The 20,749-nt window shown below is 40.3% G+C and overlaps 1 protein-coding gene and 1 long non-coding RNA gene across 4 annotated transcripts in view; one reads left to right on the forward strand and one right to left on the reverse strand.

Moving 5' to 3' along the window:
* The window catches only part of Cav1 (caveolin 1), a 32,499-nt gene extending 28,006 nt beyond the window's left edge, over positions 1 to 4,493 (reverse strand). Inside the window, exons 1-2 of one of the 3 annotated variants that reach the window (XM_047560264.1) lie at positions 4,352 to 4,493; positions 2,808 to 2,972 (exon numbers count right to left, since the gene is read on the reverse strand). In XM_047560264.1, the coding sequence (XP_047416220.1) occupies positions 2,808 to 2,972; positions 4,352 to 4,381 (195 nt within the window). In that variant the 5' untranslated portion in view covers positions 4,382 to 4,493. Of the gene's footprint in view, positions 1 to 2,807; positions 2,973 to 3,644; positions 3,794 to 3,820; positions 3,938 to 4,351 lie in introns of those variants that run through there. The other 2 variants (XM_047560263.1, XM_047560265.1) reach the window with 2 other exon arrangements.
* The window catches only part of LOC124990335 (uncharacterized), a 59,092-nt gene that overhangs the window by 18,031 nt on the left and 20,312 nt on the right, over positions 1 to 20,749 (forward strand). The window lies entirely within an intron of this gene.

A 20,749-nucleotide genomic window follows, 5' to 3' on the forward strand; every position in this document is an offset into this window, starting at 1 on the left:
TGGAGCAGCAAACTTTTATAAGATAACAAAATAATTTCATTGGAAATAAATTTTATATTTTAATTTGTATTATTATTTCTAGGGGAATTAGCGATAGTACTCCACCATCTTGAAATATAAACTTATGACATACACAAGTTTCTGAGATTCTTTTTTCCTTCCTAAATAGTTGTTTTATGGGACTGAAAGGATATGTACAGACACACTATGTTGTTCTTTATATTTTACATCAGGGTTTCATTTCTTGTACATCTAGAGTTGTTTTCTTTTTCTTAACCTAATATGGGGAAACTTAAAATACATGTTACACTTTAGCAGGGTACCGTCCAATAGAGATTTCTGTGGTGATGGGCATGTTCTACATCTTGTGACCAACTAATACAGAAATGTAACACATCTATGCCTCTAGCCTCACATTCTGGGCCCTTGAAAAGCAGCTAGTATGAGCAAGGAATTGAATTTTACATTTCACTTAATAATAATACGTGAAATTCAAATTGAAATAGCCACAAGTGGCTGGTGACTACAATATTGGACAGGGCAGTTTTTACAAGTCTGTTTGCTTCTAGAACAGAACTTTTCTTTCTTGATTGGTAAGTAAGTAGACTCCGTTAATACTGTCTCTTTATTATTATGTGAGGTTATGAGCTACCATTCATTTGCAGTAAAATTTTAGATGTCATTAAGAATAATTCTCTATTATTTAAGAAATAGTTGTCAAAAGTAAAATTTAGAGAAATGTATTATTTATTGTCACGGTAACAGGGAGAGGATCCTCCCTGTTTTATCATTACATTTGAGTTTGGACTTTATAAAACAGAAGTCTCCATATGGTGCATGGTTTGCATTTGTGGCCTTGATCTCTCTGCAGGGCATTCACTGAAGTCAATCTTCCTAGGCGGGGCATCTCAGTTAATGGTTCTGCCAAATACTTCTCTCAAGGTGGATTTTTCTTGTCTGACTTTCTTGTTTTGCTCACAGTTCTATGAGCAAGTGGGAGGGGTTTGGTTTCTTTAGGCCAGCAGGAGCTTGCTCTAGCTCTTATTTTAATTTCTTTAATTTGAGGATCCCCACACTTGCTCTTTGAAATGCTGTTTTGTAAACTGCTATTTCCTCCAAGCCTGTTATGCTTTTTTTCCATCTGTGTTGAAGGCTCTTTTCCCAGTGGGGCCTTTCTTTCTCAACTTAGTCATGCTATGTGTGGAGACCCACATCCACACTGCTGGCCTCTCTGACTCATCCCGGGAGGTTGGTTTGCTCCAGGGAATCCCGTTCACAGTGCAGTGGAACAACAGGGAGGATCCAGTGAAGTGAGCCCTTTCTGAAATCTGCCTCTTTTCCTGGCAACTCTCCTTCTTGTCCAAAGCTATATGAGAAGGGAAAAAAGCAAAAATGCCCTTTCCCCTTCAAGGTAATGTGATTAGCAAATAGTTTTTAGCAATTCGAACTCCCAGTTTATAAGGTACTTTTGTTGTTGCTGTTGCTTTTAAATATTCCATAATCTGGCTAGTAGAAAAATCTGGGAATGCTCCAATTTTCCTTTTTCCTCCACCAGCAAGCCAAGCAAGTCAATTCTGACAGCTATACTTTCCTTCCAGTTACAGATGAAACTGTTCCCCCTTTTGAAATGCATTATTCATAGCTGTGAACAGTCTCTGCAGCTCCTCCCATCCATAGATGGGAAGCAGGTGGGTGGGTGGAAATTGCTCACCCACCTCATTGGTTGCTCTGAGGTTGTTCACAACTGCGACTTCATATTCTCCCTGGAGGCCCGGATTTTCCTTGGCCTTCCCTGGCCCCTCAAAGAAATCCTCTGCCAGGGATGGCTCAAGTCCATGATTTCCCAATCCAAATGGGTTCAGACAATAAATTCTTCCAACTAAATTTGTTAAAAGGGTCAAAGTTGAATAACATCATGATAATTAAAAACTGACCACTGTGTCAGATTTAAGTTTGGCCAATAATCCAGACAATTAATCTATTTTCAATGCCTCCAAGCACATCCTGAAAGTATAACAAGGAACTGGAATTTCAAAGTCCCGTTAGCTCAGGGCAGACTGACCTAGGTTGTCACTACATAGGCAACTTTCCACACCAAGTTTGAGGTATCAGAGGAGAAATCAAGAGGTAGGCATTGTTTTTGGTTTTATAAATTGAATAACCTTTGCACAAATGTCATATTTTCTAATTAAAATATCTTTCTAGTTAAAATTTCTAGTTAACCTATCTTTCACATATACATACATAGCACATAAAATTTACAAATATATAATCTTTGTCAGTCTTCCACATGTCTATCATTTTGTTGTTTTTAAGAGAATCACTTCAGTTTATTTTAGCTGGGGTAACATGCCCATTCTGACTTGCCTGTGACACAAAACTTTAAACAATTATTTTATTGCCTTAATCCAATGTGCAAAGGGGACCCATCAGTAGAATTTCAACCCGGGAGTGCACTGCATTCTACCTGCCAAGAAGTGTGGGCCCCTCTGTGATTGAGGCCAGGAGGTTTATTTGTCAGGAGAAATGTGTAGTTTTATGAACTCCTACAAAACTTTTAGCTAAATTCCAAGTGAACCTAACCACAGGAGGAGAGGAGGAAATGTGACATTTCTGACGACCGCAGGAGTTCCCACAAACCAAGCCCAGAAAACGGCAAGTGTGTGTGTGTGTGTGTGTGTGTGTGTGTGTGTGTGCTGCAAGTTAAAGAAGGATGCACAGTTGAGAAGCCCTTGCCAGAGAAGGGCTGTGGGCCCTGACAGCGGCCCCGCGGGCACATCCCGTCCTCTCTGGCTGCCTGGGCTTACCTTGACCACGTCGTCGTTGAGATGCTTGGGGTCGCGGTTGACCAGGTCGATCTCCTTGGTGTGCGCATCGTACACTTGCTTCTCGTTCATCTCGTCTGCCATGGCCTTGTTGTTGGGCTTGTAGATGTTGCCCTGCTCCCGGATGGGAACAGTGTAGAGATGTCCCTGCGGAGGGCAGACGGCCAGAAGGGGGAGGGTGGCAATCGCAGTGCGAAGAAAAAAAATCAAAAGGAAAACCAAACGTCAGAACTCAGCCTGGCGGCGGGGTAAAAGGAGCTTAAAATCGAACGAACCGCTTCCACAGTTACGGCTTCGTTCACAGAAAACTCCTGCGCGCTGCAAGCTTTTTAAGAGGATCGAGAAGAGGACACCACACCCCTCGGTACCAGGCAGGGGAGCGCCTGCCTCCCCCGCCCGCCACCAGGGGTCAGGGCGAGCCCTGGTCCGCGCCCGCCTTGCCTGCGGAACCCGTGGGGATCCCAGGAGAGGAGGGGACCGATCTCTGCCTTCTCCCCTGCCCTTTTCTCCGCCACTTCACCCTCGCCCCTAGTACTTCACCTGCTTCATTTTCTTGTCCCGGGCCCATCACCCCTGCCCCCACAATTCCCTCCAGCTTTATTCCTAAGATCCAACTGGAACCTCCTGACCCATGAAGTATCCCCGTTTTTATTGCTTCTTGGCCGCGTCCCCCTCGCACCTGCCGGTGCTCCTCACTCCTCTACGCACTTTGTCCCTTCATGACTCCCCGCACTGCAGTGATGTCAAAATCCCACATACACCCACCTCTGGGCAGAACCATGTGCCAAATTCCCTAAACTCCCTACAACTCTGTCTCACCTGCGCAGCTCCCCTGACCCACCCTCAGGTCACTCTTAGGCTGCCGGTGGGTGACTGAACAGAGGCTGCTTTTGGGAAAACGAGGTCTCCACACCCCGGCTGAGCCGGAGTGCGCAGAGATGGTTGCCGGTGGTGGTAGCTGGGGGAAGGGAGATCCCCGCCACCCCCATGCGCACCTCGGAACACCCCTGAAACCTTGGCGATGCGGGAGAGTTCTTGAGATGGCCCAAGAACTTAGGAGAGTGCAAACACTCACGCGTCCGCGTCGCCGCCCGGGCCAGCCGCCTGGCGGGGACTGTCCCAGGCACTGAGAGTAAATGACCCCCCACCCTGCTCTCCAGTTCCCCGCCTTCCACCCAGTAGGAGATGGATTGCCGGGGTCCCGTGACAAGGGAACACCCTGGACCCATCCAGAAAACGCGTATTCGGCCCGGCAGATCCAGCTCCAGGACCGCGACCCCCTTTTCCGTGGTCTCCTTACTCATGGGCTCCCCTGATGCCCTCCCCCATAGGAAAACATAAAACATTCCTGGATTCTTTTCACCTCCCCGCCCAGGCCCATTCCTTGGCGGTGCCAACGAGAGAGGAGTGCTCCGAAGTGGAGAGAGGGCTGGGGCGAGGAAAGCAGTCGGAATATTTGGAGTGGGAGATAGCAGAAGCAGGCACTCCTTGCGCACCCAGGGCGGCGCGCCCCCACCCAAGCCTACCTCGGAGTCTACGTATTTGCCCCCCGACATGCTGGCTCGTGGCTGGATGCAGGCTGTGAGGAGGTTTCCCTGAGCTGTGATTTAAGGGAACTAAGGAAGGAAGATCTTGTATTGTATGGGGGGGGGGAAAGGCGCTGGCGGGGGCCGGTGGCTGGGAGGGAGCCTCCTGGCCGCCGGCCAGGGGTTTGTTCTGCTAGCAGTTGGCCGCGACGTGCGCTGCGCCGGGTCTAGGCACATCCCCAAGGTTCTGGCAGCAGAGGGCGGGGAGCGCCCACAGCGAGCCCAGAGCAAGTGAGAAAGCCTTTCACTAGCGCTAGGCTGTTTGGGCAGATATTTTAGACCTGGGGCAACATTTTCCCAGCTATGAACCACCGAGAGGCGTCCTGGGGAGAGCGAATATTTTCACAGTGCATCATCTCAGCAGGGGTGGAGGAGGAGCCCAGTAGACTACGGAGATACCCAACGTGAGCAACCCGGGCGGCAGATTGCGTTTTGCCCTGTGTTAAAGCCCTTCCCCCTGCCCACATTTCATTGCCTTCTAAGACACTTCTGCCATCCTGTTTCACAGAGGAAGGGATGAAAAATGGCTCAGAGCCTTTAGGTACATTTCACATCTAAACACGAGGAAGCAATCTGTGGGGGTGCCCGTGTGTGTGGTATGCTTTTGGTGACACTCGTTTACATCCAGTCGGTGTGGATGGAAACTTGGAGACATTTGCAGGCATGCAAAATTGATCGTTTCCCATTCTCTTCTTCCGAACTCTTCGAAATAAGAAGTGGGAATGTTTAACTTTGCTATGATTTTATTACTGACTTCTTCTGGAACAAAAGAAGTTCATACTAACAGGTTATGCCATATTTATAAAACACATTGAATATTTACATTTGTATAAAATTTAATTAGAGCCCCAAGTTTATTAGTAGAGAGGGTTTGTTTTTAGAAATGTGCTTGGATGTAAGAGATTTGATTTTTCTACAAATTGACTAGATTTAAAAAACGTATTAGTAATTAGAATTTCTGTTTCTGAATTTGGGGCCTCTCTTTTTACTTTATTAAAAAGCATCACAAGAAAAATTAAATAGTGATCAACGATTTTACTTTCTTACTATAAAACGTCAGGAAATTCTCTAATCAAAGGAAAGTATTTACCTAAGGATTCATATGCAATCACTTGAAATAAAAATAAAAAGAAAAACTGTGGATGCACATGAAGTCTCCCAGGTTAAATTTAAAATACTGTCTGTCCAAGAAGGGGAATATGAAATGGGAAAAAGGAGATGAGAAAGAATAGAGTCTTTAACACCAAAAATATTAATTATCTAACTGGAAAGAAGACATAAAAATGAGGGAACTGTTAAGGACAGAACTATTGTTGATAGCAAAAAAAGTCAATCCATTTTTAAATTAATTACTTTTGTTTAACATATAACAATTATATGAATTAATGGGGTGCAGTGTGACAATTCAACACATGCATACTCCATGCACTGACCAAGTCAGGGTAATTAGCATTAAATTTTGTTAAAAAAGAAAAAGATCAGTTTCAACTTGGAATGACAGAGAAAATGTCACAACTGTTGGAAGACTTTATACTGGCTATTCACTGTTAGAAGAGCAAAGCTTTTCCAAAAATTGAGTTTTTTTAATTATATTTCTTCCAAATTGCCTTTCTAAATTATTTGAACACATTGTGTGTTCACAAAGGATTTCAGCAAGTTCGATGTGTTATGCAGAGTCTCGTTCACCTGTGAAGATCGTTCAAAGATTGCTGTTCATATAAATCTTCCTTTATAAATATGTACTGCAAAGAGTCGGTGTCTGTGCTATGGAAAAATATGAACACCATTTCCCATCTATTGTTATTCAGTTTTCAGCTATGATGAGTAATCTTAACTGAGAAAGTCAACAGGAATGTAGGGAGAACTAGTCCTGCATTCCAGTAAGGAAAGGACTTTCTGGGGAGGCCCTTGGGTGAATGCTTAACTAGTACTGGGCAGAGGGAAAGCAACCTTGCTAGGGAAGCCCATGTCAATTGAATCAACAGCAGCACATGTAATCATAATGATCACTGAAGCGTTGTCAATGCCAAAATGAATTCCTAATGAATGGAAAAACCACAAACTGTTTAAGTAACCTGCCTCAACAAGAAGCTGGCACCAAAAAGAAACACATCCTGTTCTGGATATAATAGCTGACTTAGAGAGAGGTCCAACTTTATGAAAAATAAAGATGAAGAACTTTGTTAGCATAGGTACAAGATTTGAAATGAATAGAGAATGTAAACAGTTTTTTTCTTTGATACTCACATAGATAATTTTAGACTTGAAGGCAAGTCAATAACTTTCTCCAAATCATTTACTAAAATGCTATTTTAGTATTTAAATAATAATCTATATATAATACTCATATATACTAAATGACTAGAGTCATAAAGGACTTTGAGAGCTATGAAAACACTAAGCAAGTATTATATAATATATGAAGTATTATATTATATATATACTATATATGTTATATATGACTCTAGTTATTTAGTATTTAAATAATACTCAAATAGTATTTTAGTGGCAACTCGTTTTCCCTCTAATTTTTGTTTTTCTTTTCAAAAGCAGAATTAAAAGTCAGCCCATGTAGTACATGTGGCTAGAAATATAGAGAAACAAACAGGACCCATATTATCTAAGCCAACTCTCTTAGAGATAAAAAAAAACAAAAAACAAAAAACTAAGGTTTATATACACTAAAAATATTTGTTCCTAAGAAGTTTCGTTGAATAATGGAACATTTTAAAGTTGATAAATAACTGAAACACCTATTACCTTCTGAGACATGGGACTTTTAAGTAGGCTAGTCAGAGTTTGCTTTGTGGCAAAATGGTGAACTTGGTTCCTTTTGTTTTTTCTCATTTCCTGCTCCTTGTCCTCTTCGTTTGGCACTGTTTCCTCTTCCCATCTCTACTACCTTGGTTCTTTTCATTTCTTAGCTAGCTTTGTCTTATTCTTACTTTAGGATTAGGAGCCTACCATCTGACCACTTATAATGCTCTTAATGCCTTTAGGAAGCAAGCATCTTTTCAACACTTCCCAACATTCAGAAGCCTGTGAACGCCACCCCCCAAATGTGAGTGAGTTTAGACCAAGAATTCCTTTTTTTGTTTGTTTGGTTTTGCTACTGGGGATTGAACCCGGAGACACTTTACCACTGAGCCATATCTCCAGCCCTAATTTTTTTTATTTTTTATTTTGAGACAGGGTCTCATTAAATCCTTAGGGCCTCACTAAGTTGCTGAGGCTGGCCTCAAACTTGGAAGCCTCCTACCTTAGTCTCTGAGTCGCTGGGATTACAGGTGTGCACCATTGTGCCCAGCCAGAAAGGATTCTTGTGTGGGTTATAATAGAGGCTATGTCCAAGAATGATATAAATTTTATTTTATTTTCTAACAACCAGTATGGCAAAGCCATCACCATCTAAGGCAGCACTGTGACTTCCCTTGGAATACTCTGGTTAGTGCTGAATCATCAGGAAGTTTGGTTCCCTCAGGAGAAGGGCAAGAAAGGGCAGAGGGTACATGTCAGAAAATGGACTGTTTACATACAAGTGCATGAATGTGTCAATATTTTTACAACTTCTGTGTTCAACTGAATATTCATTCTGTTTATCACCATCACCCCCAACAAATTCCACAGAAGTCTTCTTCCCATATCTCACCATTGTATACATGGAGAGTAATGTCTTTTGGAAAGAAGAGTTGCCACATCACCTGAGTCCTTCCTACACTTGTCTGATTTAAAGGCACAAATGAAATCTTCCTTTTGTTGGGCCTTCCCACTTTGAGTATTTAAATTTTTTTTCTGTTTTCTTCAAAAAGCATATAAACAACTATATCTCTATTTAAAAAGAATCTTTCTGATCAAGATGCTTAGAATATAATATGTCCATACAATTTCTTTAAACTGGTTTAATTTTCCTTATTTAAAATGGGAAATGTAATTGATATCTATCCATTTGGGGCACTGTGAGCATTATTTAATGAGATGATACAGTTAAAGCACTGAGGTTACTGCCTTAATCATGATAAATGCTAGTGCTACGGAAACACATTTTAGTCCACAAATTTAGGACATGAATAAATATATATTTCACAGTATTTTTTAATCATGAAAGAGTTTAACCATCCAAAATATAGCAAATAGTAGGAGAAATATCCACCATCAAGCCTGATCAGACACAATCATTTTGCCTTATTTCTTACTTGCTTAGTGTTTTCATAGCTCTCAAAGTCCTTTATGACTCTAACTCTGTTTCTGTAACAGAACCTGCTTTCTTTTCTACATCCTCATTTTTTTCATGTGGCAGAATTTTCATCTCAGTCAATTCCCAGTTTCTTCCATTTTTTCAAGGTTGCACCTACATTCCAAGGTAGAGGAAGAGTTTTTTCTTTCACTTTGCAGTTTGGCATCTACTGATAAGTACATCACCCTGTCTGTCCTCATGTCTTAGTTCATTTGGAGACCACTGCACCGTCCTTCATGCTCCTTTGATATGTCCTTTAGACTCTACTATAGTTTGGAACTAGATTGTCCTACAGAGACCCATGTGCTAAAGGCTTAGTCCCCAGTGTGGTGCTCTTGGGAGGTGGTAGAAACTTTAAGAGGTGGAGACTAGTGGGAGGCTTTTAGGTCTTTGGGGTCATGTCCTTGAAGGGAATTGTGCTATCCCACTCTGTCTGTCTGTCTGTCTGTCTCTCTCTTTTATCCCTTGGTCATGAGGCAAGTAGTTTTGCTCTGTCAAGCTCTCTCACCATAATGTGCTGCTTTACCACAGGTCCAGAAGCAATGGGGCCAACTAATCAGGGATGGAAACCTCCAAATTAGTGAGCCAAACTAAACCTTTTCTCTTTATAAGTTGATTATCCCAGGTGTTTGTAACAGTGATGAAAAGCAGACTAACACAGGACCAGAGATGCTTTCTTGGTCTTGTCCCTTGCTTGGGGCTCTGCGGAAATCTGATAAACCTGGGTGGGCAGATCTGATGCAATATCATGGAGCCTCCCATGGCAAATGTGATAGAGAGAGCAGTTACTCCCCAAGAACTGCCATGGTACAGAGAAACTCTAGGGTGTTGCTACTTGAGTGGGGCCTACCCAGAAACATGATGTGGTTATGGCTTACATATGAGATATCCCCCAAAAGATTATGTGTGAGACAATGCAAAAAAGCTTAGAGGTGAAATGATTGGGTTGTGAGAGCCTTAACCTAATCAGTTGCATTAATCCACTGATAGGGTTAACTGGGTGGTAACTGTAGGCAGGTATGGTGGGACTGGAGGAGGTGGATCACTGGGGCTTTGGGTTTGCGGTATATATTTTGTCCTTGGTGAGGGAGGTCTCTCCCTCTGCTTCCTGGCTCCATGTCCTGAGTCACGTTCCTCTGCCAACTCTTCTGCTGTGATGTTCTGCCTCACCTCTGGCCCCAAAGAATGGAGCCAGCAGTCTATAGACTAAGCCCCAAACTTCTCTAATTTTTCTTGACAGGTCTTTCAGTCACAGCATCCAGAAGCTGCCTAAAACTGAAGCATTAGTATCTTCACTCTCTGAGCCTCCTAAATTATCTGGAACCATGCTTACAGGCACACACTTGTCCAATATTGCTTTGCTTTTTTCCTGTGTTCATTACCCTTCAGTAGGCAGCCTTGTTCTTATATCACCCACCATATGTGCCCTCAATTTCCAGGACCAAGGCTTTTGGAATGGAGAGGAGCCTTTTCAGCTATAATAATCCTTCCCCTATGTGCAAGGGTAGATGGGGCAGGGGAAAGCTCAGGGACAATCAGAAAAGGACATCAGCATAAATTTCAAAAGTAGGACCCTTTCATAGTTTCCTTCTAACCAAATCCTGCCCAGATTTTGCCAGTAATGTCTCTAGGATCTATGTAGTGTTTCTGAATTATAGCCAACCCTTGAACTCAAATTCCAACTAAATAATTTTAGAACTTCTACCAATATTTACTTCTTTGATAGTATCACATTAAGGCTTTTTATCCTTCCTATTAACTCACAATGCTGATAATGGAATAAGATGTTCATCTTCTAGCTTTCCCTATCTTAGTTTATAATTTTCTTATAAATATTTTGCTTTATATTTCCAAATTGATCTGTCTGAGTATTTCCTATGATTGAAATAAAGTCAATTCTTTAGAAAACTTTTGAGTAGCAAATCCTATGTAGAAAGTGAAATTCTTTTTTTGTGGAAATTGGTGGAGGTATGTGACATTGATCACAAGGCTGTTAGTCCAGATGTGGCCTCATGGTCCTGCCTACATGATATCACAACAGCTAATTGAAAATGAAAGTTGAAATGAACTAGTGTGGTTTTTGTTATCATATATTTAACACATATAGAAAACTAAATTTTAGTGTATATCCATCAATTATTGCTATGGTAATACTGAGTAAATAGACTACTACAAAACTCAGTAGCTTTAAAAAAAATAACATCATTTATTCTCTCAGACCTTTGGCTTGAGTGGACTGAAGCTTGACTGACTTTGGCTGGAGGAGCTCACTGCTTTTTGTGGCTCAGTGGTAGAATGCTTGCCTAGCACCCAGTATGAGGCACTGGGTTTGATGGTCAGCATCACATATCAATAAATAAAATTATTAAAAAAATATTTTTCTCCTCCCTGCCTTTCAAAGGTTAATTGACAGAGCACAGGTGCATATCCCGGGACAAAACTGAGTGGTGCCAGAGAAAATGCTCGAGTCTGCCTGCTACTTCTTCACATTTGAAATTAGTCTCTGTGGGGACACTGACTGAAACTCGAGCCAAGAAACAAACACCCAGTGGCAGAAACTTCCTGCACCACTTCCATTGGTACAGGTGCTATGAAGTGTCATTGTTGCTATTCTGGAATTAGAACAATGATTGATGAAACTTGTACTATCTTTGAAAATCTAGCAAATATTTTTCTAAAAGTAGGCATCTCAAGATTTTCAGCTTTGCTTTTTTAATCTGCAAGTTTTTATTCTTTGAGATAATATTTTCTTTCACAAATTTCATTTAAGATGAAATCATAGAGGCAATCCAACTTATCAACATGAAAGAAAATCTAAATACCTAAAAAATGCTAAATGATAAGCAACCCAAATTGAATTCTTTTATTTGTGCTTGAACTCCATGCAAAATTCTAGATTCATGATCTCCTCATGATGACATATAAGAAATCAAACAAGCTGCCATGAGATTGTGTTCTCGATTTAATCTATTTTAATAACTGGAGTGTAATAGCCCTTCCCAAAGAGTTCTACTACTCTTTAAGATAGAAAGTGTTAGTCCAAACTTAGAGTCAAATACTAATGTAATCAAAGGGCAATGTATTTGGAAAGCATGAAAGGAGAGGAAAATAAATATTTGACTCTTTCATCTGAGTAGATTTATATCAATAATAAAAATAAAACAGTTTCATGCAACTCAAGATTGAAAATATTTACTATAAGTAAGCCTGGGCATGGCAATTTTTCAGAAAAATTGGGAGTAAGAGGTGTAGCAAATTAGTACATTACATCTGGTTGAGAAATGTAGAATATTTATATATGTAATAGCAACTACATTTATTCCTATTTAAGCAATATAAATATGACAACCCTTTGAATATATGGATACCCCATAAATGTTATCCAAACTATGGCTCTCCAACCTAACAGGAGAACAAAACATAATGTAATATATGATATAATGAAATGTAATATAACATAACACAGTATAATTAAATTTGTATCTGAGATCTACTCATTTTATAGTATATTAACAGAGCTTCTTAATAACATGCTAGAAAACCACACATTCTACAATAAATGATTGAGTTTAAAAATTCCATTTTGATCATAATAAATGATAAAGAATAAAAACAACATGAGTTCCTGAACACTACCACAAAATTGTAGGGAGACATTATATATACTTCTATATTTTTCTTAAGCTAATGTAAATATTTGGGAGGAGTCCTCTACAAAAGCCCTTTGTTTTGTAACCCATCTGGCTTGAAGTCAGAGCTCCATTATTTAACAAAGGAAATTCTCTTTCCTTTCGGTCTTTTCCCTAGTAAATAAACGATTTACCAGGAGTTGATTTTACCTAGGGGAAATTTATCTCTATACTACTTTTTCTTCAGTAATGATGCTTAATCACAAAGAATTTCACTCTTTAAAAAATATAAGTATATATAAGTGTGTATACCCACACACATATTTCTTCCTATTGGCCATTTAGTGGTCTGACCTTTCCAGAGAACTTTACTTTCTTACATATAAGTTTATATTTAATTTCAGAAAAAATATGCCTTTGCAATGTCAGCTTTTGTTCATCCTGGAGGCTGGGGTTTAATTCTGCACTACTGGTTTTACCTGTAATCAGCTCTGCTCACAACAGAGGGAATGTGGATGTGTTTTAAAGCCAGTGTAAGGAATTGGAATTTTTGAACAGCCTGAAAAAATTTTTTATAAGGTCACTCAAACAAGTGAAAACTCTTCTGTTCTCTCTCATCTTCTCTCCTTCCACATCTGACTTAAGCTACTTATTAGGGCCCTGCTATAGCCTCAAAGGGCAGCCCAGGGACTTGCAGCCTGGGCATCACCTAGGAAATTGTTAGAAATACATACGCTCAGAAACAATCCCAGATTTACTGATTCCAACTTGACCTTTTAGCAAGAACCCAAGGTAATTCATATGCATGCTATCTTTGAGAAGAAGTGATGTAGGGGAAACTTGAAAACATTAAACTTGAAGGGGTTTAAAAAGGCAGAAGTTATGGCAGCAAACACCACTCTCCTATATAAGAACCATGAATGAAGGGAAAAAACTCACAAAAACATGCACAAAAGGGCCTTTAAATTATGGGAAGGACAATAACTGCAGCCTGGATGACTTACAGGGAATCCCACTCAACAAAAGGAAATAACCTACTATTAAAGTATTTGTAAGCAAATTGAAGGAAGCATCATTTACGGGGGAGAACCCTACAGGATAAGTTGGCCAAGTTGCTTGCAGGGAACTGGCAGTTCTTTCCATTTCTATAAACTGAAGTCTTCTTGGAATGTGAAATCAGGAATTACAGACTGGGTAGTGGCCAAGATGACTTTTTTTTTTTTTTTTTTTTTAACAAGAGGGTCTGAACTATGTTGAATATTCCCATTAGCCATACTTAAAAGGTATTGGTGATCCAAAGAGTTTAGGAAGCATCAGTCAACTAATTTTTTAAATAGACAAAGTAATTTCTTACAGACTCTTCAAAGTAGCCCAAACTCATTCTGTACCTTAGAGAGTCTCATGCTTTGTGAACATCATTGCAGACTTGAGAGCTGGGAGATTTTCCTTTTCAATTCTGAACATTTCTTCACGGAAATCTCTGAATCAATCCCCAGTTCATTGTGTAGCATGGAGCATGGGCTGCATCGTACCTGTCCCAGGTAGATTAATGCTGGCCATTGCCAAAGTTCTTCCAGGAAAATTATTTTACAAACTTATTTTTGCTTTTTCCTCTTATTTGAATATGCTTACATTCACTGTGTGTGTGTGTGTGTGTGCATGCGCTCACATGTGCCTACTCTAATAGGTTTTCTCTACCTTTAGTGAGGAAAAATAGTTTTAATATAAACCATTCTTTGCACTTTTTCATGTTTCATGTTACCCTTCAGGAACCTCTAGAACAAATAATGCCAACAACTCTCACTTTTTCAGGGATTTTATTTTCAAATCTTTGTAATCATAGGATCTTTTTCTTGTCTAAATAGAATTTGTATGATTTACACATTCTATTGTATGAGTGATTCAATTGATTGCATATGTGTTTCTCTAGATGATAATGGATTCTCTGGTTTTATCATCAGTGCTTAGCTTCTGCCCCCTTCCAACACCCCATCCCGTTCTGTCCCCTGCAGGGCCCATGTGATATCTAACCCTAATATGTGCTGTTCCTGTTGCCCAAAATGCTGGTGTCAAACTGGAGAGAAAGCGTTGGTTGCAGCTTATGCATCTTTTCATGTATTCTGGTGTCACGATTTCCCACATTAAACATTCTCTTCTTTGATATTGTCTGGTTTACTGCTATCACTTTGTGAGAAAATATGTGGGTAAAAATTATTTGCTATCATAGATACATTCATATTGTGATTTCTTTATTTTGGAGTGTGGTAGCCTACAAACTTGAATTAGAAAAAAAAATATTAACCTTTGTTAGATAGTTTAAGACAAAGTTCTAAAGAAATCAAGATCATATTGTGGGGCTGGGGTTGTGGCACACTGGTACAGTGCTTGCCTGGCATGCCTGAGGCACTGGGTTCAATTCTCAGCACCACAGATAAATAAATAAATATAATAAAGGTCCATTGGCTACTAAAACAATATTTAAAAAAAGATCATATTGTGTGCTCCAATTAGTTTTTCTTTGTCTGGTAGCACAATATTATAAACCCTCATCCTTCAAAGTCATCCAAAATATTCCATTTGTAGGACTGGGTGAGAAAGGGGATGAGGAGAAAGAGAAAAGGAAGAGAAGAGTGCATGAATCTGCGTTAGTCATTGACAGTACTGGGAAATATAATCTTGCTCTATGATAGTGAAACCGGAGTTTTGAGATGAGGTGGGCTTCTCCGCTTCTGTTGATGGATGGAGTTTGGGCTAGCGGCAGATCTTTGCAGCTGAAATAGTAGCTTTAGTGTTAACGGCTACACACACCAGGAGATAGCTACCAAGCATCAGCCCCAAGTGTCACAGCCCATAAAACTTGTCTTTTTCTGCTACTATCAAGCAGTAGGTTGCAGTTCTTGATGTTGCAGCAAACCCCAGTAACTCAGTGCCTATTTCTTTCTGGGTTTTTATTTCACAAGTTTGAAAAGAAAATCTATGGACAATTACAGAAAGGAAGAACAAACAGAGTAGTATTTATTTAAGTGAGAGAAGGTAGAACTCCTGATGTGCCGCAGGGGACCACATAGCAGGAAAACCCACTTTGGTGTGCTAGCTTAGGGGCTTATATATGGTTTTGGGTAGGACATGGAGCAAAATCTATGTTAAACAGGTATTGAAAAAGTATTGGCTGTGTCCTTTAGCTTGTTTTAATCCTCGGTGTAACTCCCATCTGGGTTCGCTCCTACCTCCCATTTTCCCACTTCTGGAACAAAGGAGCTGGCCTGGTAGTGTTCCCACAGGTAACACTAAACATGGTCGTTTATATTAGAACTAGGCCTTGATAGTGACCATCAATATTCCTACAGGTTAACCTCTTGGTGTGGTTTCTGCGTTTGACCAAGATTTCAATTGGAGCCTATCACTACTAACTGCTGACCAACGACTATTCTTATTCAATAAGTGTTTTAGTGAGCTTTTTCACTGCTGCACTAAAGGACCCAACCAGAACAATTTTAGGAGGAAAGGTTTATCTGAGGGCTCACGGTTTCAGAGGTCTTGGTCCATAGAAGGCCGGCTCCATTCCTCAGGCTCCAAGTGAGAAAGGAACAATATGGTGGAAGAGTGTGGCAAAGAGAAATGACTCACCTGATGATCAGAAGCAGAAAAAGAGTCCACTTGCCAGATTCAAATATATACACAAAGCCATGCCATTCCCACCTCCTCCAGCCACACCCTACAATTTCAGTTACCACTCAGTTAATCACTATCAGGGGATTAAATCACGGATTGGGTTAAAACTCTCACAACCCAATCATTTCTCCTCTGAACCTTCTTGCATTGTCTCATACATGAACTCTTGGGGGACACCTCACATCCAAACCATAATAATAGAAGTCCAGCATAATCATTATTGCAAAGCACAGCATTACTGTATTATATGTGATTAAATTAGAGTAAGAGATAATTATGGAAATTACAATATTCATTATACTATAGAAAAATGTTCATTAAACTTTTATATATGTAAAAGGGATACTATAATACCTAATACCTTAATAAAAATTACATATATATTAAATCTTACTGATGTACACTTATACATACCAATATCAATGATATGTAGAGAAACTATCATACATACATTGCTGTTGCAATTCTAAATTGTACACACCTGTTGAAAAGCAGTGTGATTGGAGCTGGGACTGCAGCTCAGTTGCAGAGCACTTGCCTAGCATGTGTGAGACACTAGATTCGATCCTCAGCACTGCTAAAAATAAACATATAAAATAAAGGCATATTGTTCATCTACAGCTACCAAAAAATTTTAAAGAAAAGCAGTGACAATACACAACTAAGCCACTAATATGCTTGTGTACGGCAATCCAGCTCTGCTTTTGAAGTGCTATCATAGTTGAATTATTCTACAGTGAGAAAAAACAATTCATGAATGACTTTCCTGGGGATTTCCAAGGTAACATAACTGACAGGATTGGAAAACATTAAAGGATATACAGATTGAAAAGACCTTTCTAACCAGAGGAAGAAAGACACAAAATATAGGTTCTATCTTGAAAGAGATATGTTTAGTCTAAACGGAATGCTAAACAGAAAGCATTCGTGTAATTATTAACATTTTCTGTATCCAAGTGTCTAGTAATGAGGAGAAAAATCATTGTCCTTGTGACATATTAGAGACTAATATGTGATGATAGTGAAATTTTATGAAATTCATAAAATATGGGAATATTAGCATTTGGAAAATATTTTTCTGACATTAAATGCAATGTATGTAAGGTGTAGAACTGAGATGGTAAAGGGAAAGAGAGGATGTGCCTGGAAAGCTAGGGCAGGGACTCAGGGACTAGAAATGCCGAGTGAGGAGAGTCCAGGGAGCCCAGATGCCAGCTTGGGGGAGATGTTACTTCTTGAGTCATGGAATTGGTTTCACTGATGGGAGACTAAAAACAAGATGCTTCTCAGATACAGGAAAGTGGATGTGACTGAGTGATAATGAGAAAAAAGATTTGACCTGGAAGGGAGAACAAGTTGGGCACACTTTCTAGGGAAAGTAGAAAATGACCCCCACAGTGACTAAGCCTATGGACTCTGGTGACAGATTGTCTTTGCTCAAATCCTATCTCCCAGTGTGACCTTGGGCAACATGGTCAATTCCAGGGCATCGGTTTTATTGTCTAAGAAGTGGGGATGTAAAACTCCCCAGTGTAGGGTTGCCATGCAGATTAAATAAGTGCCCAGCAGGTCAGCAGTGCTCCCCAAATGCCCCTGCTCCCTTTTTGTTGGTACTGAGATCAGAATTCGTCCGGCTGTATGATCCACAAAGATCACAATCAGTTTCCTCCTCAGTAACGGAAGTGTGCTAATCTTTGCCATTTGCCTCCCTGAGAAATGGCATGCGCATTCCTGCAACTTTCCAAATGACTCCTTGTTTCACTGTCCCAGTTAACGGAGACAGCAGTTGGCTGGAACTGATGTGCCATTCAGTCAGAGAAGCAGGACCTGCTTTCTGCCCTTCTCTCCCCTTTTGTTACTGGTCGGTGCTCAGTGACAAGTGGCTGGGAGGCAGGGAAAGAAAAGAATGCTCCAAAGATGACCTGTTGCTCTCTTCTCTTCCTGATCCATTTATGTCTGAGAGAAGTATTTGCCCTTGGCTACGTGCTGTTTCCCACTCTGAGTCATGTCTCTTCCTTTCTCTCATCATTCCCCACCCCTACCTTTTCCTATAATGGCAAAATGACTTCTCCAGCCGTGCAGCCAAGCTGAGTGACCTAAAGCGTCCAAGTGCAGGCAGATAGGTGTCTCTGTCCTATTTTTGGATAATTGTTGAAGTGGTGTCCTCTGATTTTTCTGACTGCTCTGCAGTCTCCTTTCTTTGCCACGGACACAGCAGCAGTCAATAGCAGAGAGGGGCAAGGTGAAAGAGACACAGGTGGTCACAGTTTTCAGCTTCAGTTTTGCTCTCTGAGCTGTCTTTAGGGTACATGGTTCCAGCAGAGCCCTCATGCCCCCTCCCAGGGTCCTTTTCGTTCAATAAGACAAAAGCCACTCTCCTCTGTGGAGATAAAGAAGTCTTTGCTGACTTCAACTCCCTCCATGCCTGTTCAGTTTGTGGTGACCCCTGCTCTAGGGATTCGAGGCAGGGGTGTCCAAAAGCAAAGCTGTGAAGGGTGAAGGTCATGTCATCGGAGCCTCCTGTTTTCCATTCTCTGTCCCAGCTTTCCCCTGGGTGGCATCTCTTTTCATCTGTGTGTGGTGCCCTCACACCGTGCTCAGCGCCCCCCGACGGGTCCCCATACAGGTTCAGTATCCCCTTCAGGCCATCCATTCACACTAAAGTAAAAGACGACTGCTGATCAATTGAAATGTTACCCCACTCAAGGGTACTTTGCACTTAAAAATCATCAAGGCAGAAGCTTTCTGTGATGGCATTTTGGATATAATCCAAAGAAAGAAGCTAGAGAGTGGGTAAAAAAAAAAATGATTTGAAATATGATGGAGGTTTTGCTCATTTTGGTATTTGGGGGTGAAGAAAAAGAAGACATTATAGGAGTACAGATTATGTTTATTTCTAAAATACTATAGTCTGAATATCTAGTATACCTGTGTATCTGAATATCTAGTAGACCAGTGTCCTTTGCCTCCTCCTTTGTCAGCCTCACCTGTCCTCCATACACACACACACCTTGAAGGTAGGAATATTTCAAATCCTGACTTAGGATAAATTACATTACTGGTGGTTTTCATTGAAACTCCACATCCCTTATTTTTAAGGCAGCGTGTAACCCTGTAAAAAATCTGTCTTATTACCTTAAACATTCTACAATAACATTGTAAACTAAAGAACTGTCCCATTATTTGTATTGTTTCTCTACTGTGATTTAATTTGTCCTGGAATTCAAATGAGACAAGATATGAGCCTCTGTTTTCTGAAATGTAAAACACTACAGAAACAACATTTCAATAGCATACATTTCAAAGGGAGAAACAGGACAGTAAAAGGAATGGCAATATTCTTAAAAGCATGCAAGTTATGTTACCAAATAATTTTTTAAGTGCCAGGTTTTCCTAACCCTGGAGCTCTGAAAATAGGTTTTGGGTAAGAGATTGGAGCCTCTAGAGGGTCCAATCTAGAGGGTGAAATACACCTATATACTTTATAGAAGTTTCATTTTCCCAACTTCATGGTGAGAAGGAAAACTGTATTCAAAAAGTGTATTTCAGAACAGTTTAAAGATGAAAAAAAATTGTCATTCATACCCCGACTTCTGCAATCATTCCAAGTTTTCTTCAGTAGTTATTTATTTTATTATTCATTCAGAAATTATTAATTGAACTTATTAAGCACTGGGCACCATTCTGGATCTCAGGAGTTGAGGATTTTTTTGGATTTTAAAGACTTTAGTAGTCTATAGGGTTAGTTAACAGGGTTAACAGATAATAGGCATTAAAAAAATTTATAGGAAGACAAAGAAAAGGCACTAAATGTCGAGGAGTTTGGAACCATGGGGGAGTTGGGTAGGCCTTGATGGGAAGAGTTGCTGGCATGTGGAAGGACAGAATGGGGTTAGAGAAGAGTAGCACAGGTTTTCAATAAGGCTATAGAAGAATCACTAACAGTGACTGTGGACTGATAGTGAAGGTCTTGGGTATGTCGCTCTAGAGTTTGGATGATCATTTTAAGGGAAAAGACTGGCAGTTCTGATAGGATCACTTTATTTTTTGAAGACAAAGAGGGACTGTAGATCATATTAAAGGTAGCAAGTGAGGCTTTTAGGAGGTTCTGGCAAGTAGACAGGTCAAAGATGAAGATGGTGTTGGGCATGGTGGTTTGCATTAGTCAGCTTTTGCTGTAACAAAATACCTGAAATAATGAACTTAAAGGAGCAAAGATTTATTTTGGCACACAGTTTTAGAGGTTCCAGTCCATGGTCACTTAGCCTTATTGCCTCTGGGCCTGGGGCAAGGCAGAACAACATGGTGGAAGCAGGTGGTGGAGGAAGCTACTCACTTCATGATGGTAAAGAAACAAAAAGAGAGAAAGGGGCCAAGGTTCCAAAATCTCCTTTAAGATGCACCCCCAATGACCCAATTTTCTTCCTCTATGCCTCACTTCCACCACCTCCCAAAAGTGTCCCAGACTGGCAATTAAGACTTTAGTATATGAGTCTTCAGGGGACATTTAAGATCCAAATCAAAACAGTGGTATAGCAACATTTTTGGTAGAAATATCTTTGAATTTATCCTAATCTAATTTAAAATATAGGGTAACGTTTTTTTTTTTTTTTTAAATCTAGAACCAACAAAAATCTAGGAATTACTGTCATAAAGAGAAAAAGTCACATATACCTGTAACAATCAATGGAAGAGAGAAAAATACATGTATTATTTAATGTATTCATAGTACGCCAACCCTGTAATTGACAGGAAATTCATTGCTTTTTTTTTTTTTTTAGTTCCTGAACTGAGCAGCTAGAT

The sequence above is a fragment of the Sciurus carolinensis genome, chromosome 8, assembly GCF_902686445.1.
Source record: "Sciurus carolinensis chromosome 8, mSciCar1.2, whole genome shotgun sequence".
NCBI lineage: Eukaryota > Metazoa > Chordata > Mammalia > Rodentia > Sciuridae > Sciurus > Sciurus carolinensis.